General features: G+C 45.3%; 1 protein-coding gene across 6 annotated transcripts in view; it reads right to left on the bottom strand.

Moving 5' to 3' along the window:
• Positions 1–21,256, bottom strand: part of LOC147010087 (guanylyl cyclase C-like) — a 164,561-nt gene extending 143,305 nt beyond the window's left edge. Inside the window, exons 1-2 of one of the 6 annotated variants that reach the window (XM_085861615.1) lie at positions 21,139–21,256; positions 4,704–4,822 (exon numbers count right to left, since the gene is read on the bottom strand). In XM_085861615.1, coding sequence (XP_085717741.1) covers positions 4,704–4,814 — 111 coding nt within the window. In that variant the 5' untranslated portion in view covers positions 4,815–4,822; positions 21,139–21,256. Of the gene's footprint in view, positions 1–4,703; positions 4,829–10,516; positions 10,995–19,333; positions 19,533–21,138 lie in introns of those variants that run through there. The other 5 variants (XM_085861614.1, XM_085861613.1, XM_085861612.1 and 2 more) reach the window with 5 other exon arrangements.
• Positions 21,257–26,102: the final 4,846 nt, after the last annotated feature.

Genomic DNA, 26,102 nt, shown 5'->3' with positions numbered 1-26,102 from the left:
TGAAACTAAGGTGGATACTTCGATACCTGAGAGGACTCTGTTCCATCTTGTGAAACCCGAATTATGGAAAAAAAAAAAAACACACACACACACACACACACACACACACACTAAAACTGAGGTAACAGATAAAGGGTAAATCCCGTGTTCAGAATCACAATGAACATTTTCCATCTAATATTATTCATTCACATGTGAACACGGGACAGACACGGCTCTATCTAACCTTATTGCTCCACATCGGAACACGGGACAGACACGGCTCTGTCTATTCATTCACATGGGTACACGGGACAGGCAAGGCTCTATCTTATCTTATTCATTCACATGGGAACACGGGACATACACAGCACAAGGTAAATGAGACAGAGTAGAGAATGTAATTTGAGCCATAGGTAATGATCTTATTGAATTCGCAGACCCAGCTTTCACCACATGCAGATGAAAAAAAATGATGGCCCACTCATATATTGACTGCTTTTGACATTTGCACATGGTGCATGCTTGGGAGCCTCGTAGGTATGCATTTATGTCTGTGCAGTCGCTGATGATTCACCAATAAGCGAAGAAACCGGTCCAGCAGCTGAGTTGGTGTGTTGCATTGGGGTTCTCATGTGTGTACAATTTGTGAACGTCTTTACAGCTGTGGAGGAACTCTGGGAAGGAAGTGAAAGAGCAAAAGGATTACCTTGGGTAGCTTTTCATGGTTACTTTATGCAGCTTCTTCGGACAAAGAGCATGGGAGGAGTCGATATATATATATATATATATATATATATATATATATATATATATATATATATATATATATATATATATATATATATATATATATATATATATATATATATATATATATTGTTGCGGATCCGGGGTGGCGGGAAACTGACCCGGTCCAAGGTGCCAGCCTCGCCACCGCCGTCTCCGGGAGTCTATAACGGCGGCCGGCTCGGCACAGGCCTCGGGTCACGCATCTTCAGTCGCGATACCAATGTACTCCTGCACCTTACCAGTTGGGGAGATAGAACCCCTAGTTACAGACTGGCTTTGTCAGAGACCGAGTGGAGTCTACCAGTCTGTAACCACTTTTTGGTTTTATATGCCAATCGAACGGATCGTTCCTCGACGCGACACCCATTAACCCATAGCGGAAACTGCATACTAATTAACCAGATTTATTGGGGACATCAGGGATCACAACACAAACAATATACACGACAATGGTTTTATTAACAATCAACCCGTTCTTAAGGGGCTGTCACACCTTGACGTTTTAGCCAGCGTATGGCAAGGTCTCAAAATGTATGTAAAATGCTGTCGTACGCTGAACTATTGATGTTTTTTTTTAAGTTTTGGGCATATAACAACATGTTGGACGTATGCGTAATGTATTAGTAATGTACACAGAACGTTTTAATCATATATAGATAACTTATACCAACGAATGCTGAGCGTGTTGTCGGCGTTCACAACCTATGCCCAACGATAGTCTAACTTATGCATAGCGCGGCAGCGTATCGCCGACGATCATGTGCCGTAGGCTATTCATAGGATGCGGATCGACGATTCAAATCATAACCGCACTTGACATCGAAGTGTGAAGCCGCTGTCACACCTTGACGTTTTAGCCAGCGTATGCCGACGTATGAAAAATTTGCCGAACCAAGCTGACACACGTCGAATATGTTATGGGTAAGTTTTGTATACGTTAAGAGCATGCTGGCATATGTCGTAGTTTTCTGGCATACATCGTCATACGCAGAGTATGTCGAGAAATTTTCAGCAGGTTGAAAATTTATCGAAGTACGACACACGTTCCGCATACGCTGGCCATAAGTTGTAGGCACGCTACGCGATCGTTGACACACGTCGACACACGTTATTTGTACGTTACTCATAAGTCGAAACACGTCGAAGTAATGGTTAGTGTCAGTGTTCCAGACTCCCTGTTTTTTTTTTATCATTTCTTTTTTTTCTTCGGTATGACGGTGAAGTTGACACTTGGATTTCTAGTGCGGTTATGATTTAAATCGTTCAGCGGCAGCCTATTAATTATATTATATTATAACCGCACGAGAAATCGAAGTGTCAACATCACCGTCATACCGAAGAAGAAAAAAAAAAAAAAAAAAAAAAAAACAGGGAGTCTGGAACACTGACGCTAACCATTACCTTGACGTGGTTCAACTTATGAGTAACGTACAAGTAACGTGTGTCGACGTGTGTCAATGATCGCGTAACGTGCCTACAACACATTACTCATAGGTTAGAAATAAGTTTCGGGTAAGCTAACCATTACCTTGACGTGTTTCGACTTTTGAGTAACTTCCAAGTAACGTGTGTCGACCTGTGTCAACAATCGTGTAACATGCCTACAACTTATGGCCAGCGTTATGCGGAACGTGTGAGTCATACGCTGGCATACGTCGAAAAATTTCAAGCATGGAAAATTTGTCTAACACCTCGGCGTACAAAATGTATGCCAGCGTACTACGAAAAAAAGCCAGCGTACTACGACGTATGCCAACGTGCTCTTAACGTATACAAACTTACGCATAACGTATTCGACGTGTGCCAGCGTTTTAGCCAAATTTTGCATACGTCAGGCATACGCTGGCTAAATCGTTAAGGTGTGACAGGGCCTTTAACTAGGGAACCACGGCTAAAGGTTTCGAGGGGATTCTACGAAATATGCCTCATACAACACGTTCAAACAAACAGCATGCATGCACACAGAGTACTTGGTGATGGCTCATGGATGAGAGGACCGTGTCCAAAAGCACGAATGTTGCTCGTAACAAACAAGCGGGTGTCCAGGGATTCGAACTCCCAATCGAACGTCCCGCGCGGCAAGTAATCGTGGCGCAGCAACTCCCGTTGCCTCTTGTTAGTCACCGCGTGCGCACTTTCTCCTCAGCGCGTTCTGGCTCCGCGCCACGTCGACGATGCGAGATCGCCGATCTTTCTCCAGGGTTCAACACACGAATCCCAGCCTGGCCTGTTCTCCATACAAGGCCTAAGTCGAGGTCCGAGTTCCACAGGCGGATCGGCAAACGTGACGAGCCGTGAGGTGAGCAAGGACCGTCAGAAGGTCCGGCGTCTCCTCTCCGGCCTTCCCGCCTCGAAGCCCGACTCCCGCTTCGTCCTCTCAGTGCCTCTCTTGGTCGAATCACCGACGTGCAGGTGTGTGTGTGTGTGTGTGTGTGTGTGTGTGTGTGTGTGTGTGTGTGTGTGTGTGTGTGTGTGTGTGTGTGTGTGTGTGTGTGTGTCCTCGCTTAAGTTAAGATTGTAGAAGAAATATATCAGGATAACTCTGCTTTATGTCTGCTTTTGTAAGTTGCTTGTATTATTGTCGCACTTTTCACATTTCTTCCTATTCTTGCTGACACGCAACAATAAACTCTATTCACTGTGCCACATATCTTTCCTCACCTGCCTGTTAATAAATCCTTTGTCGAAAATAATGTTCCCAGCTCGTTTTTGTCTTTTCTTTCATTGATCCAGCATGGTCCGTATCCTCACCGAGCTGGGACTTTATTCCCAACCATCCATTCCTTTTATCCGGTATGTCCTTGGCAGTGTCGCTCGGCTGCATCTAATCCGATAAAGTGATCCGGTTCGGACAAGGCATACCGAGGGCGTGATCCCCGGTAATTACATCACGTGGTTATTTTTAGGTAACCGGATTAACTATACAGAGGACCCTAAGTCACGTGGTTGAGTTACTGGCGTTCACGGTCGGTTAGCGACCCTCCGCGTCACTGAATTATCTATGTGCGATGGCCTGCAATTCCGGGGAATCTGGTGGGAACCTGAGATAGAAGACCCCCCTGGTGGTCTTCTCACCCCACCCCCAGCCCGCAACAATATATATATATATATATATATATATATATATATATATATATATATATATATATATATATATATATATATATATATATATATATATATACACACACACATACACAGACAGTATTGCATGTTGTGACTATGTTGTTCCTTCCTGAGTGTTTGCTTATGTGTCCATCTTGTCCACCCAATTCCTTTCTACACCCATTGGCTGTTCACCTCCCTTTGTCTTGGCCTTCATCTCCATGGTTGGCATTCCCACTCTCTCTCCAATGTTCCTTTTGTCCTGTCACACCCTTATCCATTCAGTGATTCAGTGTTGTCGCTCTTCCACGAGCCTTGACTGCATGCAATAAATAATATTCAACCCATGCTATGAAGATTTTGTGCTTGAATGTTCATTGTCTAATACTCTAACTACAGTGCACACTAACTTGAATAAATATTTGTTTCTGCCCCTCAATATGATGGATGTTCATTTTTTGGGGAGGTCGCCGGGATTGGGAAACATTGTGCAAATCATGAGACTGTAACTTTGTTGGTGTTTACTGACGCTGTTGTTGAAATTGCAAATTGAAGATGATTCGGTCTGCGAGATGAATGCTTCAATAAACAGTGCATCATGTCACAATTTTACAAGCGTTGCTTCGTTATTGTGAAGAAGAAGAAGAAGAAGAAGAAGAAGAAGAAGAAGAAGAAGAAGAAGAAGAAGAAGAAGAAGAAGAAGAAGAAGAAGAAGAAGAAGAAGAAGAAGAAGAAGAAGAAGAAGAAGAAGAAGAAGAATCAAAATAATTTCCATCTCTGAATTAAATGAAAAGCCATCATCCGGAAAGCATAATATTTCTGATCACCTTCATATTCTTAACGGCGTAGAGTCCTTCGCAGTCTGTGTCCTCACAACTGTACAAGTCAGAAGTGCGCAGAAGGCTTGTAAAGTTGGTGTACGTGGCAGATAATTGCATGCCCGTTCCTGGAAAAAAAACAAAATTACAACATGCAATTCCAAATCATTGTCACGTCACTTGTGAATATAACTCACCGGTTAACTTACAGAGCCAGGCAACAAAAGGAAAACAATGTTTTAAATTTTTTTAATGTTTTAAAGGCCTTTGTAGTTTCACTGACTGTGCACTGGTTTCACATGAGAAAGCAACGAATGGGTGACGTTTGAGAATTCCACACTGTGTACAAGTTATACAGACGGTAACACTTACTGTGATGTTTTATCAAACGGTTAGACAAGTTTTATTAAGGAAGCGCATCCTCAAGTTATCTAATCATTACGAAAAAAAAAACGCAATTTGGTGTTTGTCTGTTTGTGTGTCTGTCCATATGTGTGTCTGTCCGTCGCTGATGCATTCAGTAATTGCTTATCCAATCTCAACCAAACTTGCCAGGAGTACTAAGGGTCATAAGATAAAGGTTGTAGCTACCCAGGGGGTGGGGTTCCGAAGGTGGGGTCGATGTGGTGGTGCGAGAGGGTATCATGATGCGTCGCTGCAGAGGTCTTAATTGTATCATGAGTTTGAGGACTTGTCAATATTTTCGCAGTCACTTAGCCAATGTTGCTTTAGATTCGACTGCAAAAAACATCCAGAGGAATTTCCATGTTCTATTGCCTTTTACACCTGGGAAAAACACCATGGAAAAAAAAAAAAGCAGGTGTTTCGATAGCAGCTTGAGCATCGTTCCACGTTATCATTATAATATCACTATAAAATTCTATTATTAACAATAATAGTAGTGATAATAACATGACCCTCGTGGCCACTCCTGGAGGGAGTATATCTTCATATTGGTTTACGTGATTGGAAGATGCCATCTGGTGGCTTTAGTAGTTTGAGCATCAGTGAGCTTGAAGAGCTTGCAGACATTTTCATGAAGGATAAGGCACGCCAAACCGTACCCTCAAGTGCGGTGGGGGAAGTGAGGATGTCTCAAAATCATTAATGGCAGTTAGTAATGAGCCGGACAGGTGAAACCACGACAAATGACATAAAATGTGGGATAAACATTGAATGCTTGTGCAAAATGTTACATTCCTTTCGACACTCTTGCTAACCTGTTGGCAATTGTCCTGCTGTCCCAGTTTTGTCGTGCTCTAGGAATGATGCATCACGTCACATGATCAAATTCCTCAAAAAATCATAAATGATTCGGGGGGGATACTGTATGTGATTTTAAAGTGCGGCGGCATCACCTGATCCGAGATCAGATAAAGGGTGGTGAATAACCCTTCCTATTTGATTGCTATTCCATGAGACTTTGCTGTTATATGATTCATTATCTTGTTTGAGCGTTTCGGTATACAGTCAAGGCTCGAGTGCACTGAACAGATCAGAACATAACAGGGCAAAAGGAATAGTAGAGAGAGGGGGCTGGGTGCGGATGGAAACACCAACAGTGGAGTTGAAGGGGGAGCTTGGACAAACAATGGGTGTGGGGAGGAAAAGGACGCATGGGATGGATACAGGAGAGAAAAACTGAAAATCTGGAAGGATGAGGGCTTGGGGTTGGGTTGGAGGTGTGGGGAGGTTAACGAGGGTATAAAAGATCATGGTTTCAGTTTGGTGGTGATCTGAAATGGTGGTGAACAGCTGGCTTGAAGATCTGGAGGGAAGTGTTCCTTTTCATCTTTCTTTTTAAATCCAAATTATCAGCAAATTAATTTTGACCTCAATCTCAGGCATGTGAGTGTTTCAGTTCCAAAACAGCTAAAAACATTAAACGAGGGACTTTTTCACAGTAACCGCAGGAGCTCGGAACGCAGGAATACCAACTACGTGAATTGAATGTGTGAAACACGTGACTTGGTAAATATCGATGGAAAAAGTATGAGAGGTGTTTGTCTGTTTAGTTTGTCCCCCCCATCCCCACCCCCTTTCAGCATACACACTGAGGACAAATTTAACGGGAATATTTTGTTTCATGAAATTCCCATTTTTAATGTTGAGTACACTAAACTTACTAACTACTGTATTCACTTACCTGGAAGTTCCTAAGTGCTTGAATCAAATATTCTGTTTTCCAAATTTTCCATGGCTTCCATACTCTCTTTCTCTCCAATGTATTTTCTTCTCTTATCCACTATCCTCCTCTCTCATTACCTTCAGACAACTAAGGTTGTGAACCCATCATTTAGAGAGGTTCGAGGGTTGAAAGGTTGAAAAATCGATGATGCACAGTTTCCAGTTTTGGATTTTTTTTTTGGATGACCGTTGCATCAGGTATGCCTGGTGTTGGCTGTTTGGGTTAGGGTGGCATGCTTGGGATCCTCAGGTCCTGAGTTCAAATTCTGCTCGGATGTTGAATTTATACCAGGTGGGGTTGACTCAGCCTGTCATCCTTTTGAGGTCGGCAAAATGAGTACCAGCTTGCTGGGATGGTTGAGCCATTCAAGTATCCTGTATTGGAGTGGTGACCCGTCCAGGATTGTGCCTATTAGCCCAGGAGACTGCTTCGGCAGCACCGACGCTCTGCACAAAGTATGGTCCCAAAGGATAACTATTGCATCAGGTCGTCAGTTGGCTGAAGGAATTCTTCAGATATATCTATATTTATCTATCTATCTATCTCTCGCTAATTGCAGCACTGACAATAAAAAGCACGTCAGAAAGGGGAAGCGACGCATGCTCAGTGAAGCATCGACCTGACAAGTTATGTAACCGCGTAATCAAGGTTGTTTCGACACCTGTAACCTGACACCAACCCACGTTATCTCCCACACTGAATGTGCTCATTCACAATCTTGCAATTGCCACGCAGAGGAGGCGTAAACACCTGTAACCGTCAAGATGAAGTTTCACAAATTAAACACAAAAATAATCTGATATACAAAGACCATTTTGCGATAGTATCGTATCCCTTGTGGGATGGCAGGATAACCTTTTTTTGATGTTGAAGGCTCCAGTCATGGACTATGTAGTACTCATCGAGGCCAGGCCTTAAACAAAAGAACTGCATTGATAGAAAAGTGAAGAAAGAGAATAGTCAGAGTTTTTAAGGAAGTAAAAGAAAACACCAGATTCATACATACACCAGATTCTCTCAGCGAGGGAGTCTCATGAGTGGAGGAGGCCAGTGGGCCGACCACGTGCCTCATGGTTGCAGCAGGTTGACCATCATCTCAAGGAGATGGGGATGGGCCTGGCATCTGCCTGGGGGATGGCCAGACGGAGGCCCCTGGAGTACCGGCGGAAAGTGGACGCAGCGACGCGCTGTTCTGGCACATGCTCCCATACCTGACCCTGACCTAAAAGAAAACTGCTTTTTGAAAAGGGGAAGGTCATAAGTGTTTGGAAAGACCTGAGAAGGTAAAGAGTTCCAGAGTTTGGCAGTGTAGGGGAAGAAACAAACATCATTACGGCCCACACCTTGAGCTGCCAATGGCCACACAATAATCACCCAATGTAGTGGCTTGTCAAGTATTTTGTGGTCTTGCTAATGGCGGAGGTACACAAGCAGCAAGTTCTTGGCAGCAGAAACTGAAGTCATATGTATAGACAAGAGAAAGAGCCAACTTTGAGGCATAATTCAAGTGGGTTGAAGTTTGAGGTCAGATTGGGAGAGTTGATGAGTCCAATTACTTTGGATTCAAATCTGGCCAGTAAGTACAGTATGTGGAGCTAGAACCTCCCCAGATGTGAGCGCATTCAGGGTTCTGTCCTGGGACGGTTCTATACAGGGACGAATCAATCTGTTATATTATTGAAGCAACTGTTCCAAGGAGAAGAATCTTCAACATCTGAACAGGATTCCTAGTTTACTAGAGAAAGACTTAGCTATTTGCGTAATATATGGATTCCAGGATTAATTTTATGTTAGGGTAATATCTTGTACAGTAGGTTTATTTATCACATGGTGTAATTGTGATGATTTCAAAGGAGGTTGGAGAGAGAGAGAGAGAGAGAGAGAGAGAGAGAGAGAGAGAGAGAGAGAGAGAGAGAGAGAGAGAGAGAGAGAGAGAGAGAGAGAGAGAGAGAGAGAGAGAGAGAGAGAGAGAGAGAGAGAGAGAGAGAGAGAGAGAGAGAGAGAGACAGAGAGAGAGAGAGAGAGAGAGAGAGACAGAGACAGAGACAGAGAGAGAGACAGAGAGAGAGAGAGAGAGAGAGAGAGAGAGAGAGAGAGAGAGAGAGAGACAGAGACAGAGACAGAGACAGAGAGAGAGACAGAGACAGAGACAGAGAGAGAGAGAGAGAGAGAGAGAGAGAGAGAGAGAGAGAGAGAGAGAGAGAGAGAGAGAGACACACACAGAGAATGAGAGAGAGAGAGAGAGAGAGAGAGAGAGAGAGAGAGAGAGAGAGAGAGAGAGAGAGAGAGAGAGAGAGAGAGAGAGAGAGAGAGAGAGAGACACAGACACAGAGAGAGAGTCCCATTTGCCTCAATGAGAAATCTTGTCCAAATCCGAATTTAAAGAGGTGACTGTGATGAAACGAGATGTCGATAGAGTGAGGGAAGATAGAGCAAATGTGAAGAACATGGAGGAATGTTATGGTGAGTAATCAATCTGCATACGAGTGCATTTGGTTATTTGCAAAAGAGAGAAGGCCATTGATAAAAAGAGGGAAGATAGTTGGAGACAGGACAGAACCCTGAATGATACCACTCTTGATAGGGAAGGAAAGGGACGTTGAACCATCAACGATTACGGAGATAGAGCGGTCGGAGAGAAAGCTCGATATGGAAGAGCAGAGTGAACGAGGAAAGCCGAAAGAGGAAAGCTTGGAAATCTGACCCTGATGCCAAACTGTATCAAAGGCTTTTGAGATATGAAGGTCTCCAACAAAGGATTCCCCAAAGTCTCTCAGAGAAGAAAGCCAGACATTAGTAATATAAGAAAGGATATCACGGGTAGATCTTGCCTTATGAAAGCCATATCGATGGTCACACAAAAGACTGTTAGATTCAAGAGATTTGAGGAACGAATTGAGAAGACATTCAAAGACTTTGTAAATAGTTGAAGTCAGAGCAATAGGACGGCAGTTGGAAGGGTTTGAACGACCATACTTCTTCAAAATAGGTTTCCAGGAAAGAGGAAAAGTTTGGATTTTTAAACAAAAACTAAACAAACGAGCAAGCACGGGTGCAAGTTCAGAAACAGCAGGCACGAGGGAATCTCCGGCCCAAATCTCGGCCCAGCTATAAAATTGCGTCCTGGTATTTCGCAGGCAGAGCGGGCATCAGTGTGTGTGCCGCTGCTCAGATGGACATTAAACCTGGCATCCTGTCGACAAGAGTTCATGGACATGAAAGATCCCACTGTGTCCTCCGCGAAGAGGAGGCGAGCTATCGCCGGAACCTTGAACAAATTCTCCAATTCCTGCCCTAACAACTTCTGAGAAGGCGATGGCAAACCACCGTAGTAGCCCCTACTAAGAAACTGTTTCGCCCCACCCTACCCGCAAATTATGCTAACCACAGCCACACAGCACGTACGAAAGGAGAAGAAGAAGCTTTTACAACCCCCTGCGACTGTTGTGTAGTCCATATAGATGGGACTTTGTGTTACAAGGCTGTTTTAGCTCTCACTATAATTCCTTTTCAGCATCTTAGCGTTTGTTCTAATTCTTTGATGACTACAATGCGGCCATTTTGTATACAAGGTGAGCGATCCGACATGATATCAAAGTTGATCGAATGCACCAAACCAGGACCAGTCACTCACCATTCAAAATGTTCTCATTCACGTCTTTGATGGCCTCCATAATAGCAGGTCTCACGAAGTGCATCGACCAATCCGTGTCATTATCCTGAATAAGAATCACCTTGATATGCGTCTTGTTGCGATCCAACGCAAGCGCAAGGCCTACAATCAGAGCTGGGATCACCGTTTTGACATTCATCCCAGACATGGTCTCATGTTTGTGACAGAGGAAAGGGTGACTTTTAACAAAGGTCTCAGACTCGCATTTGAATGTGTAACCACGGCAGCGGGAAGCCCTGTTTGCCAGTGGCCAAGACTCCGACGGCGCTCACACTCTCAGACAGGTGAGCAAAGTTCACGGGGAGTTGACTTGAACACACTAGGAAGCAAAGTCCAGAGCCAGGCGTTTGTCTCGATATGCTAAAAAAAAAAAACCCACTTTATGTGGCTTTCTACAGCACCAACTGACAAATACAGCACTGGCAATTCTTCTTTCCAACATGCTACGACATACATCAAGTGCTGCCTCTCTGTTGGCATTGTGACGGGTCAAGTCAAATGGAATGCCAACAATACCTGTGTTCAGAAAATGTTACAGGAAAGTGACGAGAGGCCTGCCATGCACTTCACATCGCTTGTCCTGCTCCGCAGCTTGTGATCTGATCCATATAGGGTGGACAGCCACAACTATGCATCTGCCTATGTCTCGTGGCTTGCAAAGGATGCCATGAGCATCCATAAGTGGGCGATCGATGTAAGTTGGGTAGTGCAAGCAGGTTTATCAACCTACGTTCATGTAATCGATGCAATGTTTGAATGAAGATGGCTGAAGTCTCTGGAAGAGGAGGGTTTGGCTCATAAAAGACAATATTCACGTGAAACGTTAGCAAGAAATTGTTGTGAACAGTTCCGAAGAGAGTATAAGCAAATGTTGTATGTGCTTAACCTGTTATCCTCACTCAGAGGTGAAGCAGGTATTACTGGCACTGCACTCCAGCTCACCTCTGTATGAAATGCCCCTGATGCTATTGAACGAGATGGATGACGTTGGAGGATGTGATGTATCGAAAATGTTTGCAATGATGCATTGTTGCTCTACACGAGGAAAGAAAAGTGAAGAATCATCAAAAAACAGAATGATTTGGCTTTTATGAGGCACTTTGATTATACTGTACTGTACTGTCTCAGCAATCTGCTGTGCAGTTGGGGTTGGCAGGATGGCCTAGAGCCTAGACGTACGCACACTCACCTCTAAGCTGTCAAAGCTCAGGTTCTAATCCTTACCCAGGTATAACTGTCATCCCGGTGTTTCACAGGCAGGGAGATTCATCGATGAGTTTGCCTTCCTTCGGATGGACGTTAAACTGAGCGACCCGTCTGCTGGGATTAGTTGGTGCACGTTAAAGGTCCCACGGTGTCCTTTGTGAAGAGTAGGTGAGCTATCGCTTGCACCATGGCCAAAAATTTCCCAAAATTCCTGCTCTAACCTCACGTTCCCCCTGTCCCAAGGGAACGAATTGCAAAAAGGGTCAACGCCCGAGGGGGATGCTGTACCCCTCCGCTGGATATGGGGATTAGTAGTAGTAGTAGTGGTGGTGGTAGTCATCAAATTGGACAGGCCATTGGTACACCAGATCCGATGTGTCGGAGACTTGTTATACGTCCGGAAGAAATGTCATGGAAGAAAAAAGAAAATTCATTCCCATTTGCATTTAACTGAAATGATAATCCCTGTGTTCTGAACAGCCTGATTATTTTAATAAATGGATAATGACAGTGTTTCAACATCCATTGGAGTGCAGGGAAGGCACCATTAACAGCCAAGGCATGCAGTGAACGCACAAGCGATTACAATTATGGAATCTCCGTTCTGATGTTTCCGATGGGTAAACCTGTAGAGGTCATGTACAAAGGGCAGGTGAACATGCAGCAAGGTAAGCTCAACTTATACCGGGCCATGCACAAAGAGCAAGAATCCAACCTTGGAATTCTTCTTTGCACATGCAGATGTCAATCCTTCACGATGACGTCACAGTAAGAATATGTAGCCGGGTATCGAAGGAGGCACTCAGCAGGTGCATATCGTGTGCAGGTTTCTTTTAAACAAGTAAAGCACCATGATTGGTTGCAATTTGCTGTTTAACTCTATTTTCAGTTTCGGCCACAAGGGAGCATCTCAGAACAGCTTGTTAGGGATCATTATCCACGCGAGGACTTGAGGAAGAGTGTGGGGGGTTGGATCGGCATAAATTGTCATTGTGAGCTAGTTGCTACAAATATACCAAGATTCACTGCGACATAATTTATATGAAGGACACAGACTAAGCCGTTAATCTCTTTTCAATTTAAGATTTTGTTTTAATGATAGCCATTGTATGTGGTTAAAAATGCTTGGCTGGCATAAATTTGGCAAGTTGGTAGCATGATTCTGTTTGAACTGTTTGGTCCTGGATCTGCTTCCAATGCAGGGTCGAATCTGAATCTATAATAATAAATGTGTGCGTGTGTGTCAATCAGTTTGTCAGTGTGTCTCTTCCATAACTCCAACACCATGAAATGTAGCAGCCCCTACCTTTGCTTGTATACTCAGGTAACTCCAAGAGAGTGCATGAATGAAAACTGCGTGTTTGGGTAAATTTAAACACACCTTTTGAAGATAATTTATGGCAAAACCAGAAACAGGCTTACGTTGGTCAGTCTACGTTCAGCTCGCTCAGCTTGGGGTGTTAATCTGCCATTTTGTGCACTCAGCTCAAAAATGCCAAGCCTTGGAACAGGTCGGTTTCTGTACGATAAAGCTTCACACCGACGAATCGCTGTATGCATTGCTGATTGCTGGTCTTCATACTTACGAATCACGGGATACAACACGATCCTTTTAACGCTTGGAGATGCAGTGTTCATGCCTTTATTTCATTTCCGCACATGTTTTATAACTAAAATGCGATAGGCTCGAGAATCTCTTAACCTTAGCCACATTTCAAAATTTTAACTGCAGAATTGACCTTAGCGGCAATTCCAACCGCGAATAAGTGTTAATTTGTCCAATACGCACATTGTTTGACACCCCAGGCATCTCCTCATGGTGTTTCGTATGACCGATCGCTAATCGCCTTCCAAAATCACGTCAAATCCAACCTCGTGTTCAGACCTCATGTTTGGAACTCTGCCAAGGAGGAAATTGGGGTATGTATGGGGGACAATGCATGCATGGCATGTGTGACCCCATAGGAGAGCACATCCGTGCAGCAGCAGTTGCTGCAAGCATGAAGAGGTACGCAGACAGCACCCACAGACATGGTACAAATGGAGAGATTGGGTTTGCAATGGACTCTTTGCAGGATTTGTGCATGCCTGCCTGCTTGGTTACGTGTGTGTGGTGCACACATTTCTCGGACGCGCGGATTGAACTTGCACCCGAGCCCGCGGTACCATGATGGAGGTTATGCGGCCATCTACAAAAACCGTGTGCTTCGACATGTGGGGAGTGGATGTGCTGTGGTGCTGAAGCCATATGGGACATGCCATGCAGTGTGTGTGTGTAGGGAAAGTTGAGTGTGCCGGTGAGAATCCGTGTAGGCGTGCGAGTTAAAGGATGAGTATATCGCCGGTGTGCATGCATGGTTAGCATGGACCATGAGGAGGTTGGAGGAACCTGTATGGGGGGCTGCTAAGGACTGATGGTTTAGCTTTGAATTTAAAAAGGCTTGCCCAGTGTGTAGAATGTACAAATCCAATTCGGAGTGAGCCGACCAGAGGGGTGCAAATGTCACTGCATGTGTGAGCATGCATGCAGGTGGGCCCTTGCTAGATATATAGCATGGCTTTTAAATGCTCCCTCCCCCCAGTTATATATAAAACCCAGTAGCTAAAAAGAAAACACGTTACTGTTTGGGCATGTTTTATTGCCCTGGTATGCCACCTTCCATTCTCCTCCCCTCATATTGCCTTCACTCCGCTCTCCTCATGTTGCCTTCCCTTCCCCTCACACTAACTTCCCTTCCTCTTATCTTACGCTGCCTTCCCCTCCCCTCATGCTGCCTTCTCCTTCCTTCACACTGCCTTCCCTTCCCCTATCCTCATGTTGCCTTTCCTTCCCCTCACACTACCTTCCCTTCCTCTTATCTTACGTTGCCTTCCCCTGCCCTCATGCTGCCTTCTCCTCCCCTCCCCTCATGCTGCCTTCCCTTCCCCTCCCCTCATGATGCCTTCTCCTTCCTTCACACTGCTTTCCCTTCCCCTATCCTCATGTTGCCGTTCCTTCCCGTCACACTACCTTCCCTTCCTCTTATCTTACGTTGCCTTGCCCTCCCCTCATGCTGCCTTATCTTCCCCTCCCTTCCCTCATGCTGCCTCCTCCTCCCCTCATGCTGTCTTCCTCTCTCCTCATGCTGCCTCCCCCTCCCCTCACACTGCCTTCCCTTCCCTTCACACTGCCTTCTATTCCCTTTTTCTCATGATGACCTCCTCCCAAACCCACTCATCCACTATACAACTCTCCAGAGGTCGACAAAAGTATGGGGAGTCAAAGAATGTGTGAATTGGACAAATTAACACTTTTTTTCGCAGTTGGAACTACTGCTCGGATCAATTACACAGTTTATATTTTGAAATGAAGCTCAGGTTAAGAGATTCTCGAGCTTATCGCATCTTGTTGTGAAAGAAAATGCAAAATGCACGTAACGTCGACAAAAGGAGTACACTGGGTGGGTTAAGTATGAAAAAAAACAATCGGTTTTTAAAAAAAAATAAAAATTTTGTTTTATTTATCGTGTTGGTGCAAACCGAAAGATGAAATGGACGGATGAAGAGACACTTCAAACCACCCAACGATCCACATCATGATTTCTAATTCTTCAAAAAAAAAAAGATTTTCACGAGGAATCATTCTTACCGAATCGCTGTCACGTCGGGATAACAGTCATCACTCCCTGTGACAGTCCGTATACCGTGCCAGAAACAGATCACCTGTTTCTGTACGGTACAGGCCTTTGCCTTGTTCCTGATCAATCATTTCTTATTGTCGAGTAATCTGGTTCCGTCAAATCGTGGCCGACTTCTGGTGACATTCATGATGAGACAGTTTGGTTGGACCGTTTACCCCACCCCGAGCACATACGCAGGTTGCCTCTTCCTCTCCTTCCTCCCTCTACCATACCCAACATGGTTCACTTCTCCAGATTTTCTTTTTCTGGATAATGTGCCCAAAGCATGACAGTTTCTGTTTTCGCATCAGCACTTCAAACGTACCTGGTGGTCTAATTTCTTGAAACACTGATTTGTTTGTCTTTCTTGCAGTCCATGGAATCTTTTGCATAAAAAATTTTTTTTCAATCTTGGAACCTAGGAAGATGAAACTTTCCTCTATTTCCACATACTTATCTCACAATCTGAACATGTTGATCTTCTCTGTTGACAAAATTTTAATATTTTTCAGGTTTAAATAAAGATGAGCTTTTCACTATCCTCCTCCACTGTCTGCAGCAGTTTCAAGTCCTCCACCTTCTGCCAACAGAGTGGTATCATAAGCATATCTTAGGTTGTTGATACATCTTCCTCCTATCCCGACTCCAGCCTCGATGTCATCCATGTCATCCATACTCAGAAAACAGATTTCTTATTACTCTAGTAAAATAGATACCGTATGGCAGGCGCAGTAGGAGGGAAATTGCGGTGTATTGGGACACTAGGAGGGCATCGGAACTTCCCCTCTAGCGGCTATTCTTGGCCAGTGGTATTCGCACTTGCGTCATAAAGTAGTAAGTGCCAATGTGTTGGCACTTGATATGATTAACGACCACACTGGCATGGGAGAGATAACTGAAATGTACTCATTGATAAATGTCCAACCATCCTATCCCATTCCACTTGGAGAGAAGTCATTTGGCTGCCTCTGTGGGATATGCAACGTCATCCTTTTACTTAAATCTTTGCTAATGTCTTCTTGTCAGTTTCTACCACGGGTGGAGGTTGGGAGGGGAAGAGCTGAGGATAAGCTCATAATGTGTTTTCTTTCTCACTGGAAAAACGAAAAAATCTCCGACTCCCCGTACTGAAACGTAAAATGCTGTAAAATATTCTGTTCATGTAGAGCTAAAGGAAAGGGTTTTGAAAGTGTCAATAATGTGATTTGTGTTTTCCCTTGTTCAAGCATACAATTCATTTGAAACTAGAAGGGCACTTGGCAGAGCGCATACCTCCACCACGTAATGCCTGATCCACAAGAACATATCGGGCCCAATATATTTTGAAAATATAATCCGATACAGTACTATATCGTTTTTGGCCCTATCAATGGTGAACAATCATTAAAAAATATTCTAGTAGTCACATGTGGATGTGAATCTTCACCAAAATATAATCAGTTCGTCCTTGTCACACACCCAACCTGTCCACAAAATTTCATCTGGATCCATCCGCAACTTTTTGAGATATCCTGCACACAGACAAACAGACAAACAAACAGAAAGGGGGTGAAAGCATAACCTCCTTCACCTTCAGTAGCAGAAGTAATAAAATTAATATTTGAAATGTGGTCGAAAATGTTTTTAGGAAGTTTACCGCCATTGGCGCAGCATCTTATACACCACCTTGTTTAACAGTTACATTAGTTCCTCATGCTTGTTGTTTGGGTCCTTTATGACGTCATTGAAAACAGTAAGTTTCCTGTTTGGAATGATTTCCAGTTTTGTTTCACTGCCAAACAGGCAGACGGAGTAAAACTATTATCTCTGTCTCTGTCTCTAAGCATGTGTGATCGGGACGAATTGAGAGCGAAAGTTCTGATAAACTCGAGGTTCGTAATAGAGGGAGACTTGGACAAATAAAGTGTGGAGGAATGAGGAGGAAAGAGGGGGCAGGGAAGGACCTATGGGGTGGACAAGACAGATTCAGAAACAAGCTCTCTGGAAGGTAAATCTGTATATTTGGAAGGAGGAGGGCCTGTGGATGGGGGTGGGGGGTTAACAGGGTAGAAAAAGATCATGTTTCGATTAAAGTTCCGACTCGTGTTCAAAATATAACATTAAATTTAAATCAAGTTGTTTCTCCTTCATAAATTGACGTTTGTAGACAGACAGACAGAGACAGACAAAGTGAACTAATTGCTAACCCCACTTTTCGCTTCGTGTACATGGTGTAAATATTGATAAACACAGGTATTACCTAGGGCCGTCACGAGAGGCCGCTCTTGTTGTTGTTGCCACACACGTCCTAAAACGAGTGGAATGTCCAAGAGTTCAGGCACTGAACCATATCGGACGTCACTGGTTGACATGACGTCACGAGTTGTGATGCTACAAATCAATTTGAAATATAACTCCTTAATAAATGCCTTTTGCATTGTGGATAAAAGTAGCTGAATTGGCTTTTATCTGTTGCTTTATTGGTCATGACAAACCATGCTGACCTTGTTTGACCTCGCTTGACCTTGTTTGTGATGACAATCTTTGCTTGTTGTTGTGCGATGACAAAATAAAGTGAAACATTTATAATGGCAGGCATGAGTTTGCGTCTCTCGTCTTGTGCGGTTATAATGTTTTTGGTGGAGCCAAATCACAACTCACAAAACAGCAGCAGGGAAGAAACCTATTAATGGGGCCAGTCCGTTTTAGCAGAAGGGACGACCAATCAAATGGGTTTTGCAACAACGATGCTTGACCAACACCGTTTCTGCATCATGCTCCGAAATGGCAAAAGGTGGTCGGAGTTCCATATAGGTCAGCACTGATCGGTGGAAGCCATGACAGAAAGACCACAGTGGAGCACCATTAACCACGACCCCTAAAATGTGAGTCAGCAATGGTCCAATACCAGACTTGGGCAGCGTTGTTCCGGACTTATCATCAGTGTATGAAAATGTCCCCCGGTCTCCCCCAGGAAATTCGTCGACCTCCCCTCCCCAGGTATCTGCAGGGCAACACACAGTCCACCATCAATCCTCTTCTCATGAAAAGACCTCAATCCAGGATCTCTGTTTACCTCCACTCATTCGTTCCTCTTTTTTTTCCCCCACCCGTGGAACCACCTTCCACATCCTCTTCAATTTCATTATTCCCTCCAGGTCTTCAATACAGCTGTTCACGACCATCTCAGATCGTCTCCAATCCAAAACCATGATCTTTTCGACCCTCGTTAACCCCACCTTACCCCATTTGGAAGAAGAGCATGGACTCTCTCCAAAATAAGTCGATTCAAATAAACTCCTCTGTGGCTATTCGTCTGTAAATGGCTGGACATGACTGTTTCACTCTAATCTTGAGAGAGAGAGAGAGAGAGAGAGAGAGAGAGAGAGAGAGAGAGAGAGAGAGAGAGAGAGAGAGAGAGAGAGAGAGAGAGAGAGAGAGAGAGAGAGAGAGAGAGAGAGAGAGAGAGAGAGAGAGAGAGAGAGAGAGAGAGGAAAATAGAAGAGAAGAGAAGAGAAGAGAGACGTGTGCGAAGAAAGTGCACCGGAGACACCTTGTTGCTCTTGGCATTGGTGAGCAGGTGGAAGGAAATGGCCCGCCGGCCCCGATGAGAAATAACATACGTGTTGTACTCAATGGAAAACTCGACAGTGGAAAGAAGGTCGTAATTGTGTTCCCCACGAGGAGCACACACACACACAATCAATCCTCTGCTCCTCCAAAGCTAACACCGTGAGCCACTCAACGATGCACGTCCATTCAAGTCAACGACAATGGGGGAAATGGTACAAAACACGTCACCATAGCAACGTGGTTACGTTCCTTCCGACGTACATACAGTACCTGCTTTGTAAAACGTAACATCATGGTGCCCGCGAGCTTTATCTGAGCAATTCAGCTTAACTTACATCCTTTCTGCATAAATTACAATTACCCGTGGTGACAGTGCACTTGCATGGAGTGGCACGTCTCTACGCTGAAAGTCTTGCTGAGAGCTCATGCTGTGATGCTGGGTACCGAGGTTCAGGTTGTGCTCGTCAAGCATGCTGTGAACAATGGTGTGCCGGCCTTTAAGCAGCAGGATTGAGGCCGTCAAGGCACTGGGGGAAAGGTTGTTAGGAAGGGAGAGGATGAGGATGGGAGGAGGAGAGCTGTGGGGGGGGGGGGGTGGGAGGAGGAGAATGACTTGAGTAGGAGAAGGATTGGGGTAGGAGGAGGAGGTAGAGGAGGACTTGGGGTGGTAGTAGTAGGTGGAGGACTGGGGGTAGGAGGAAGGATGGGGGAAGGATAAGAGGAAGAATGGGGGGAGGGTATGAGGAGGAATGGGGGGGAGGAAGAGGGATGGGGAGTAGGAGAGACAAGGGGCTCGGAGGAGGGATGGTGGAGGGGGGTAAGAGGAGGAATTGGGGGGCGAGTTGGAGTGGGGATGGGGACGTGTTATCTTCCCATTGAAGGAGACTCGGCCCTTGTGTACGTACAATGCTCTGAAGTTACATTGCAGCATCAACAGCCAACAGGGATCGTGTAATGTCGTCTTTGTAATCAACCAGAAGAGTGTAAAAAGTCAAGGAGTCACTTTTTGATCACGGCACGAACTGAGCACATTGTTGTTATGAAGAGTCGGTGGTACATTGGAGTTGCAGCAGTGCTGGGTTTTCAGAAAGCCCACGCTGGGCTGCTTCTCCTGAAGGCCGGCTGCCAAAGCGGACATTTTTTCCTGAATGCGTCATATGCCAGAGGGACGAGGCCCTCCCTCCATAAGCACGCCACGTGTTGTGGGCTGGGTGGAAAACGTCAAGTGGACCTCCGAGTCCTGATTTACTGCTTTCCTCTCTGAATTCGATCTGTTTGTTCCTCTGTGGCAGCTCGGCCAAACTGTATCACCCTGTTGAGATTACTCTGTGTTGGCATGTATAAACAAACATGGCGTCTCGCACCTCGCTGGAGGGGAAACTAACTCTTACCACTTGCTCAGGTGAATGGTAGGTGGCAAGGTGGTGACATTATCATGAATCGGAATTCATTATGCAATCAGGATTACCTGTACCTGTACCTGTACCTGTACCTGTACCTGTACGTTGATTGTTCTGGCACAGGGACCCAACACTGCATCAGTATTCGGCGCCACCTTTGCCTAACCGTGCAGGTGTTTCCTCGACGTGAGCTGAAGTTTCCATCTCGTTCCAGGATTTATGAGGTCATTGCCATCAGGATGTCGTGATCGGTTCCTTCATCGTGGATGAGTACCAGGGAATGCCATAACGGGAATTCCAAGGCATAAGCGTACCTTCACACGTGGGTGATTTTTCGATGTGTGTGTGTGCTGTCCCTCGGATGGAAGTTAAGCAGGCCGTCCCATCTGCATGCATTAGTTCGTGGACGTTAGAGATCCCACGGAGTCCTTCGCGAAGAGTAGGCAATCTATCATGAACAAATTACAAATACCAAACCTTAGTCGAACCTCGAACGTCAGGCCTAGACGGCCGCTTCGTGAAAGACTTCGGCTAAGCTTCCCCCTGCCAAGCCCGCAAGAACGTGGGAATAATTGTGACCATTAAAGAAGAAGAAGAAGAAGAAGTGTACCTACACACGTCACAAAAAAAACAGAAACCAAACTTCAAAGGGAAAAGAATCTTCTTCAATAGGTCTCTTAACCATAAGGGTGGAACCGAATTTGTCTCCAAAACTGGATGACTTATTGAGATCTTAGGGCCTTGAGTTTGAGCCCTTGTCACCTACGTTGAATCAACACCAGGTGGGTTGACTCAGCCTGTCATCCTTCCGAGTACCAGCTTCAGAGGCACTGCATCAGCGGCACAGTCACGGCTCCAGCAAATGATGCAACCAACAGTCACAGGCTGCATACGAGACAATAACAACAATTAAGCACCCAACCAGTGGGTAATTCATCATTGTTTTCTTAATGAGGGATTTTTTTTAAATTAACCAAAAGACCATTAAACACCTACAATGAGTTTTTGATTGACAAGGAGGCATGGTGTAGCTGTAGACCCATAAAGTGAGAAATAGATTTCAAACAACTGTTAAAGTACAGAAACTAGAAATTCTGGAAAGCCATGTTGTTGGTGATCGGCCGAAATTGCCTGCAATTGATGGTGACGCCCCCTCCACCTCCCCCTCCCTCCTCCGCCTCCCCCATCCCCCACAACCCGGTATGGCAACTCTTACTCTCCTCCCTCTTGTCTTCTCCACCTCTCCAACCCCAACCACTCCATTCACTCCTTTAATGCTTAGTACACATTGCCCACATAGTCCGGACCAAGACCACTCGGTGATCTCAATAGTCAGATTTGAAGCTTACCCTGTTATCGGACCGAGGTGGTGATGTTTCTTCAAGGTGGATACTCTTCACTCTCAGGAATGAATCTTCCCAACTACAAGTGTTTGTTTTTTTCATGGATTTCATACGAATGAACATATTTGTTCAAACGTTGAATTTGGTTCTTTTCAACTAAAATAAAGTAAAACTGGCAAGTGGAACAGTCGAGACAAGTATAGTAGAAGGGATGGAAGAGGAGAGGAGGAATGGGGTGGGGTGTTGTTTAGCCAAAGGCTGAAAGCTCGCGTCAAGGTCTCGTGTTCAGGCCGAAGTGTAGTAAAGGTTTCCAGTCTGAGCGATGAATGACTCAGACACTGTGACTTTCCTGACGTCGACTCAGTGGCAGAGGATGCAACCAAAACATGCAACAAGATGGGCGACGTGCAGGTTCGGTCTCCATTGAAATGGAGCTCGGTTGTGCTGCCAAAAGACGGGTTCAGTGTTGTGGAAGTAGCCTCACGGCGAGCATAACATTGGGTGGTTTTCCGTTGCCATGAGAGTAGTAGTCATGGAAGGAATCTGAATATTCTTTTTTTTTCAGGGTGGTGGCGATAGCTCGCTTACTCTTCACGAAGAACACATGCATGGGATCTTTAACGTCCAACAACTAATGTTGCTGGCAGACTGGACAGCAAGCTTAACGTCCATCCGAGGGACACTGAGAATAAGTCAATGTCTTACCCCGCCCGCAAAACACCAGGATGACAGTTTATAGCCGGGTCGGGATTCAAACCCAGGCAAGATAGCTTGGAGGTGAGTGTGCGTACCTCGAGGCCACCCTGCCAGCCGGGTCTCACTCAATAATGGACTTTCGAAATGACATTTGAACGGAAACGAGGGTGTATGTGTGTATGTGTGTGTGTGTGTGTGTGTGTGTGTGTGTGTGTGTGTGTGTGTGTGTGTGTGTGTGTGTGTGTGTGTGTGTGTGTGTGTGTGTTTTCGGTGACACGACTGCCAGCCGGGCATGTTTCACCTGCCGTTGCTGCCGCGAAATCTGTAATTCCAACTTCACCTTTTCAACATAATTTTCAGCATTTAAACGACAAAGTAGCAATTTCGAAATGGTTATCCATAATTGTTCTGTTCCTGGATGAAAATCACACACTCTTCTCTTTTTAGTAATACAGTCGATGCAAAAAATCTGGTATAATTACCTCCGCTACCGAAGGTGCATGGCGGTTATGTTTTCACACCTGTCTGTTTGTCTGTGAGCAAGTCCTCCTCCCCTCTTCCCTTTATAAGGGGTGAGGTGCAATGGCACCAAGCTGCTGCCCTGCCTTGACCACGATACTCCTCCACCTCCCTATGTCCTCAGCTCGCTCGCTCCACTCTCCAACTACCCCTCTACATCACAGATATCCCTCCTCACACAATCCTCTCATCTCAACCATGGTCTACCACTTTTCCTCCTACCTTGCTCCCTCAACCTCTCCGCTCTCTTTGCTATTCTCTGTTGCCCCATCCGCACCAAGTGTCCAGCCCATCTCAGCCAGCATTTCATCAATCTCTCCATCAAGGTCTTCTGCACACTAATCTCTTCCATCAGTTCATCCATCCTCCTTATATCCATCCTCTTCACTTCCACAATCCTCTTTACCGAGTTGTTCTCACAAACCTGCAACCTCTGTTGTTATCTCCAAAAAAATTTTGGACATTTTTATTACCACCACAACCGAAGGTGGACAGAGGTGATGTTTTCACCACCAAAGGTGGACAGAGGTGATGTTTTCACCACCGAAGGTGGACAGAGGTGATGTTTTCACCACCGAAGGTGGACAGAGGTGATGTTTTCACCACCGAAGGTGGACAGAGGTGATGTTTTCACCGCTGTTTGTTTGAGTAGCTATAGTTAAAGAATGGTTAAAAGACCGATTGATAGGTGGAGGGATTAAAGGGATTGAAAGATGGATTGATCAACAAAAAGACAAAAGTTGAAGAGTCGACACTCGGGGGACCGGGAACATTACTCAGGGAATGAAACGCACTGAACAAAATGCCATTTCTATCCCCCCCCTCCAACCCTCGAAATAACGGGCGGGAACTGGAAGTCTATTCTACATACAAATTGAAGATGTATCATATTCTGGGAACGGGAATGGGAATAGGAACGGGAACAGGAACGGAAAGGGAACTCGTTCATATTTCATACCAGTATCGCTTCCACGTGTATCTGTAACTTTATTTAATAAATAGCCTTAGATGCAGTGCAGGGGTCTTTAAGACCCGGCAAGGTTGTTGTTGTTGTTGTTGTTTTATAATAATGTTCTATCAGATTTTTTTTCTTTTGCATTCTTTGCTTTAGTTCCTATCATTTAGTAACAAATAATTCTGTGGCATAACAATAAAAAATATTTGGAGAAAAATGCCAGGAGCAGAGAAAAGGCCCCTTTAGATGAACTTTCCTCGAGCATTACTTGGTTCCTCCTAAGAACACAAGGGTAGTACAGCATGCACAGGAGATTTTTTTTGAATGTCCCTTCTTTTCAATTGTCTGCCATTTCCCACGATACATGGAATGTCCATTCTTTTCTATAGTTTGCCACATGGCACATCTATCTATATATTACTAAAACTCTCATCTTGTATTCATGCAAGTATATATGTATGTATGTATGTATGTATGTATGTATGTATGTTTGCATGTATGTTTGTATATACTAGTACGTGCCCGTACGTGCGTTGCCGTACATGCAAAAAAAAAAGAATTGTGACGTCAATCGTGACGTCATATCACCGTGTCCTGTCATTGGTTGGTAAATAAATGGCCATAACTTGGGAACCACTTGTCCGATTAATATCAAACCTTGAAGAGGCACATACTCAGGGCCCCAGCAACATACCTGGCAAGTTTCAATTAGATCGGACCAGTGGTTGTCGAGAAATAGCGGTCGCAGACACACACACACACACACACACACACACACACACACACACACACACACACACACACACACACACAGATTGCTGGAATTATAGATAGATGTATGTATGTAAGTATGTATGTATATATGTAAGTTTGTATGTATGTTGGTATGTTTGTAAGTATGTTTGTATGTATGTATGTGGCCATGGGTATATATTGTTGTGGTTGAGGAAATTCGCAAACCACCATTCAGGTCCTGTAGGTGAGATATCTCTGTAAGTACATATGTAGTTAGCCCAAACCCGTTGTTTAGAGGGAATAAATGTGATTCATTCGGGCTGCGACCCTTTAAGATAGCCGTTTTTCTGTTCTATCTTTATTTTGAACCAACCACGTCTCAACCGCCATCACACAACAACCACCAACCGCAACGCCGCTTCACAACAACAACAACGCCAACAGCCACGACCTTTACCTTCACAGCTCGCTCCCACAAACATCGCATCACCGCCATTCCAGGCGTCACCGTGGACATGGACCACCACTTTAAACCCTCCACCACCTTCAGCTCTCCTTCTGCGGCCATTCCCGCACCACTTGTGAACGCCGAGCGTCAGGCTGTCCTGGCCTCGTGCGGGACGTGTGCCGAGCCGCGGGTGCAAAAAGCGGCCTTTCCGAGGAGAAGTGGGATCAGGAATGATACACGCCCACTTCTGATCCGTCCAATCAGCAAGCGCGGGGCGATTTGGCCCCGCCTCCAGGCGCGTCGGAGTAGAATCGATATATGCAAATTCGAGGATCAGGGGAGATTCACGTCCCTTTTTCTCCGTCCAATGGGCGAGTGTGGCTCCACCCCCGAGCTCGTCCTGATCCAGAAATTTGCATATGGGTTCTCCTGCTGTACTATAAAGCGCCGAGCACGGGGCGAATTTAGTCAGTTTTGGGCTCGGGCGAGTTGGAGAAGTGTGGCAGCGGCAGAGTTTTTTGGGCTCGGGCGAGTTGGAGAAGTGTGGCAGCGGGAGAGTTTTTTCGGTCAAGGGAGTTGGAGAAAAGTCAAGGCGAGTTGGAGAAGTGTGGCAGCGGCAGAGTGTGGCAGCAGCACTCAAGATGGGTCTGGAGGCGAGTCAGTCTGTCGGGGTTAGGAGTCTGTCGGAGAGCTGCAGAGAGGGGAAGCCGGGAGCGCGGTCGAGGTCGCAGTGGAGTCGCTCGTCGCGGGACCCAAGCAAGCCAGCTATCCTCTTTCCCCAGAGCATCAACAACCCCCCCTTTTCCCCCCTCCCCCGCGCTGAGATAGTGCGGAAAGGGGGCCCCGTTTCCACCCCATTCCAAGCAGTGCCAACGAAACCCGCGAAGGAGCGCGGAGTCAGGGCACCGCCGCCACATTTTCGGCTCAACACAAGACGGATAGGCTCCACCCGGTCTCGCGGCCCACAGGCCCGTCTGTCCCCTTGTATTTGAGGGTGGCCCTTTTCTTTTGCTTTTGAGTATATGTGTTGTCGG

The sequence above is a fragment of the Eptatretus burgeri genome, chromosome 17, assembly GCF_056783735.1.
Source record: "Eptatretus burgeri isolate ZD-2024b chromosome 17, Ebu_testis_v1, whole genome shotgun sequence".
NCBI classification, from domain to species: Eukaryota; Metazoa; Chordata; class Myxini; order Myxiniformes; family Myxinidae; genus Eptatretus; species Eptatretus burgeri.
Note: the sequence above shows the minus strand (reverse complement) of the source record. Positions and strands in the feature narration are given on the sequence as shown.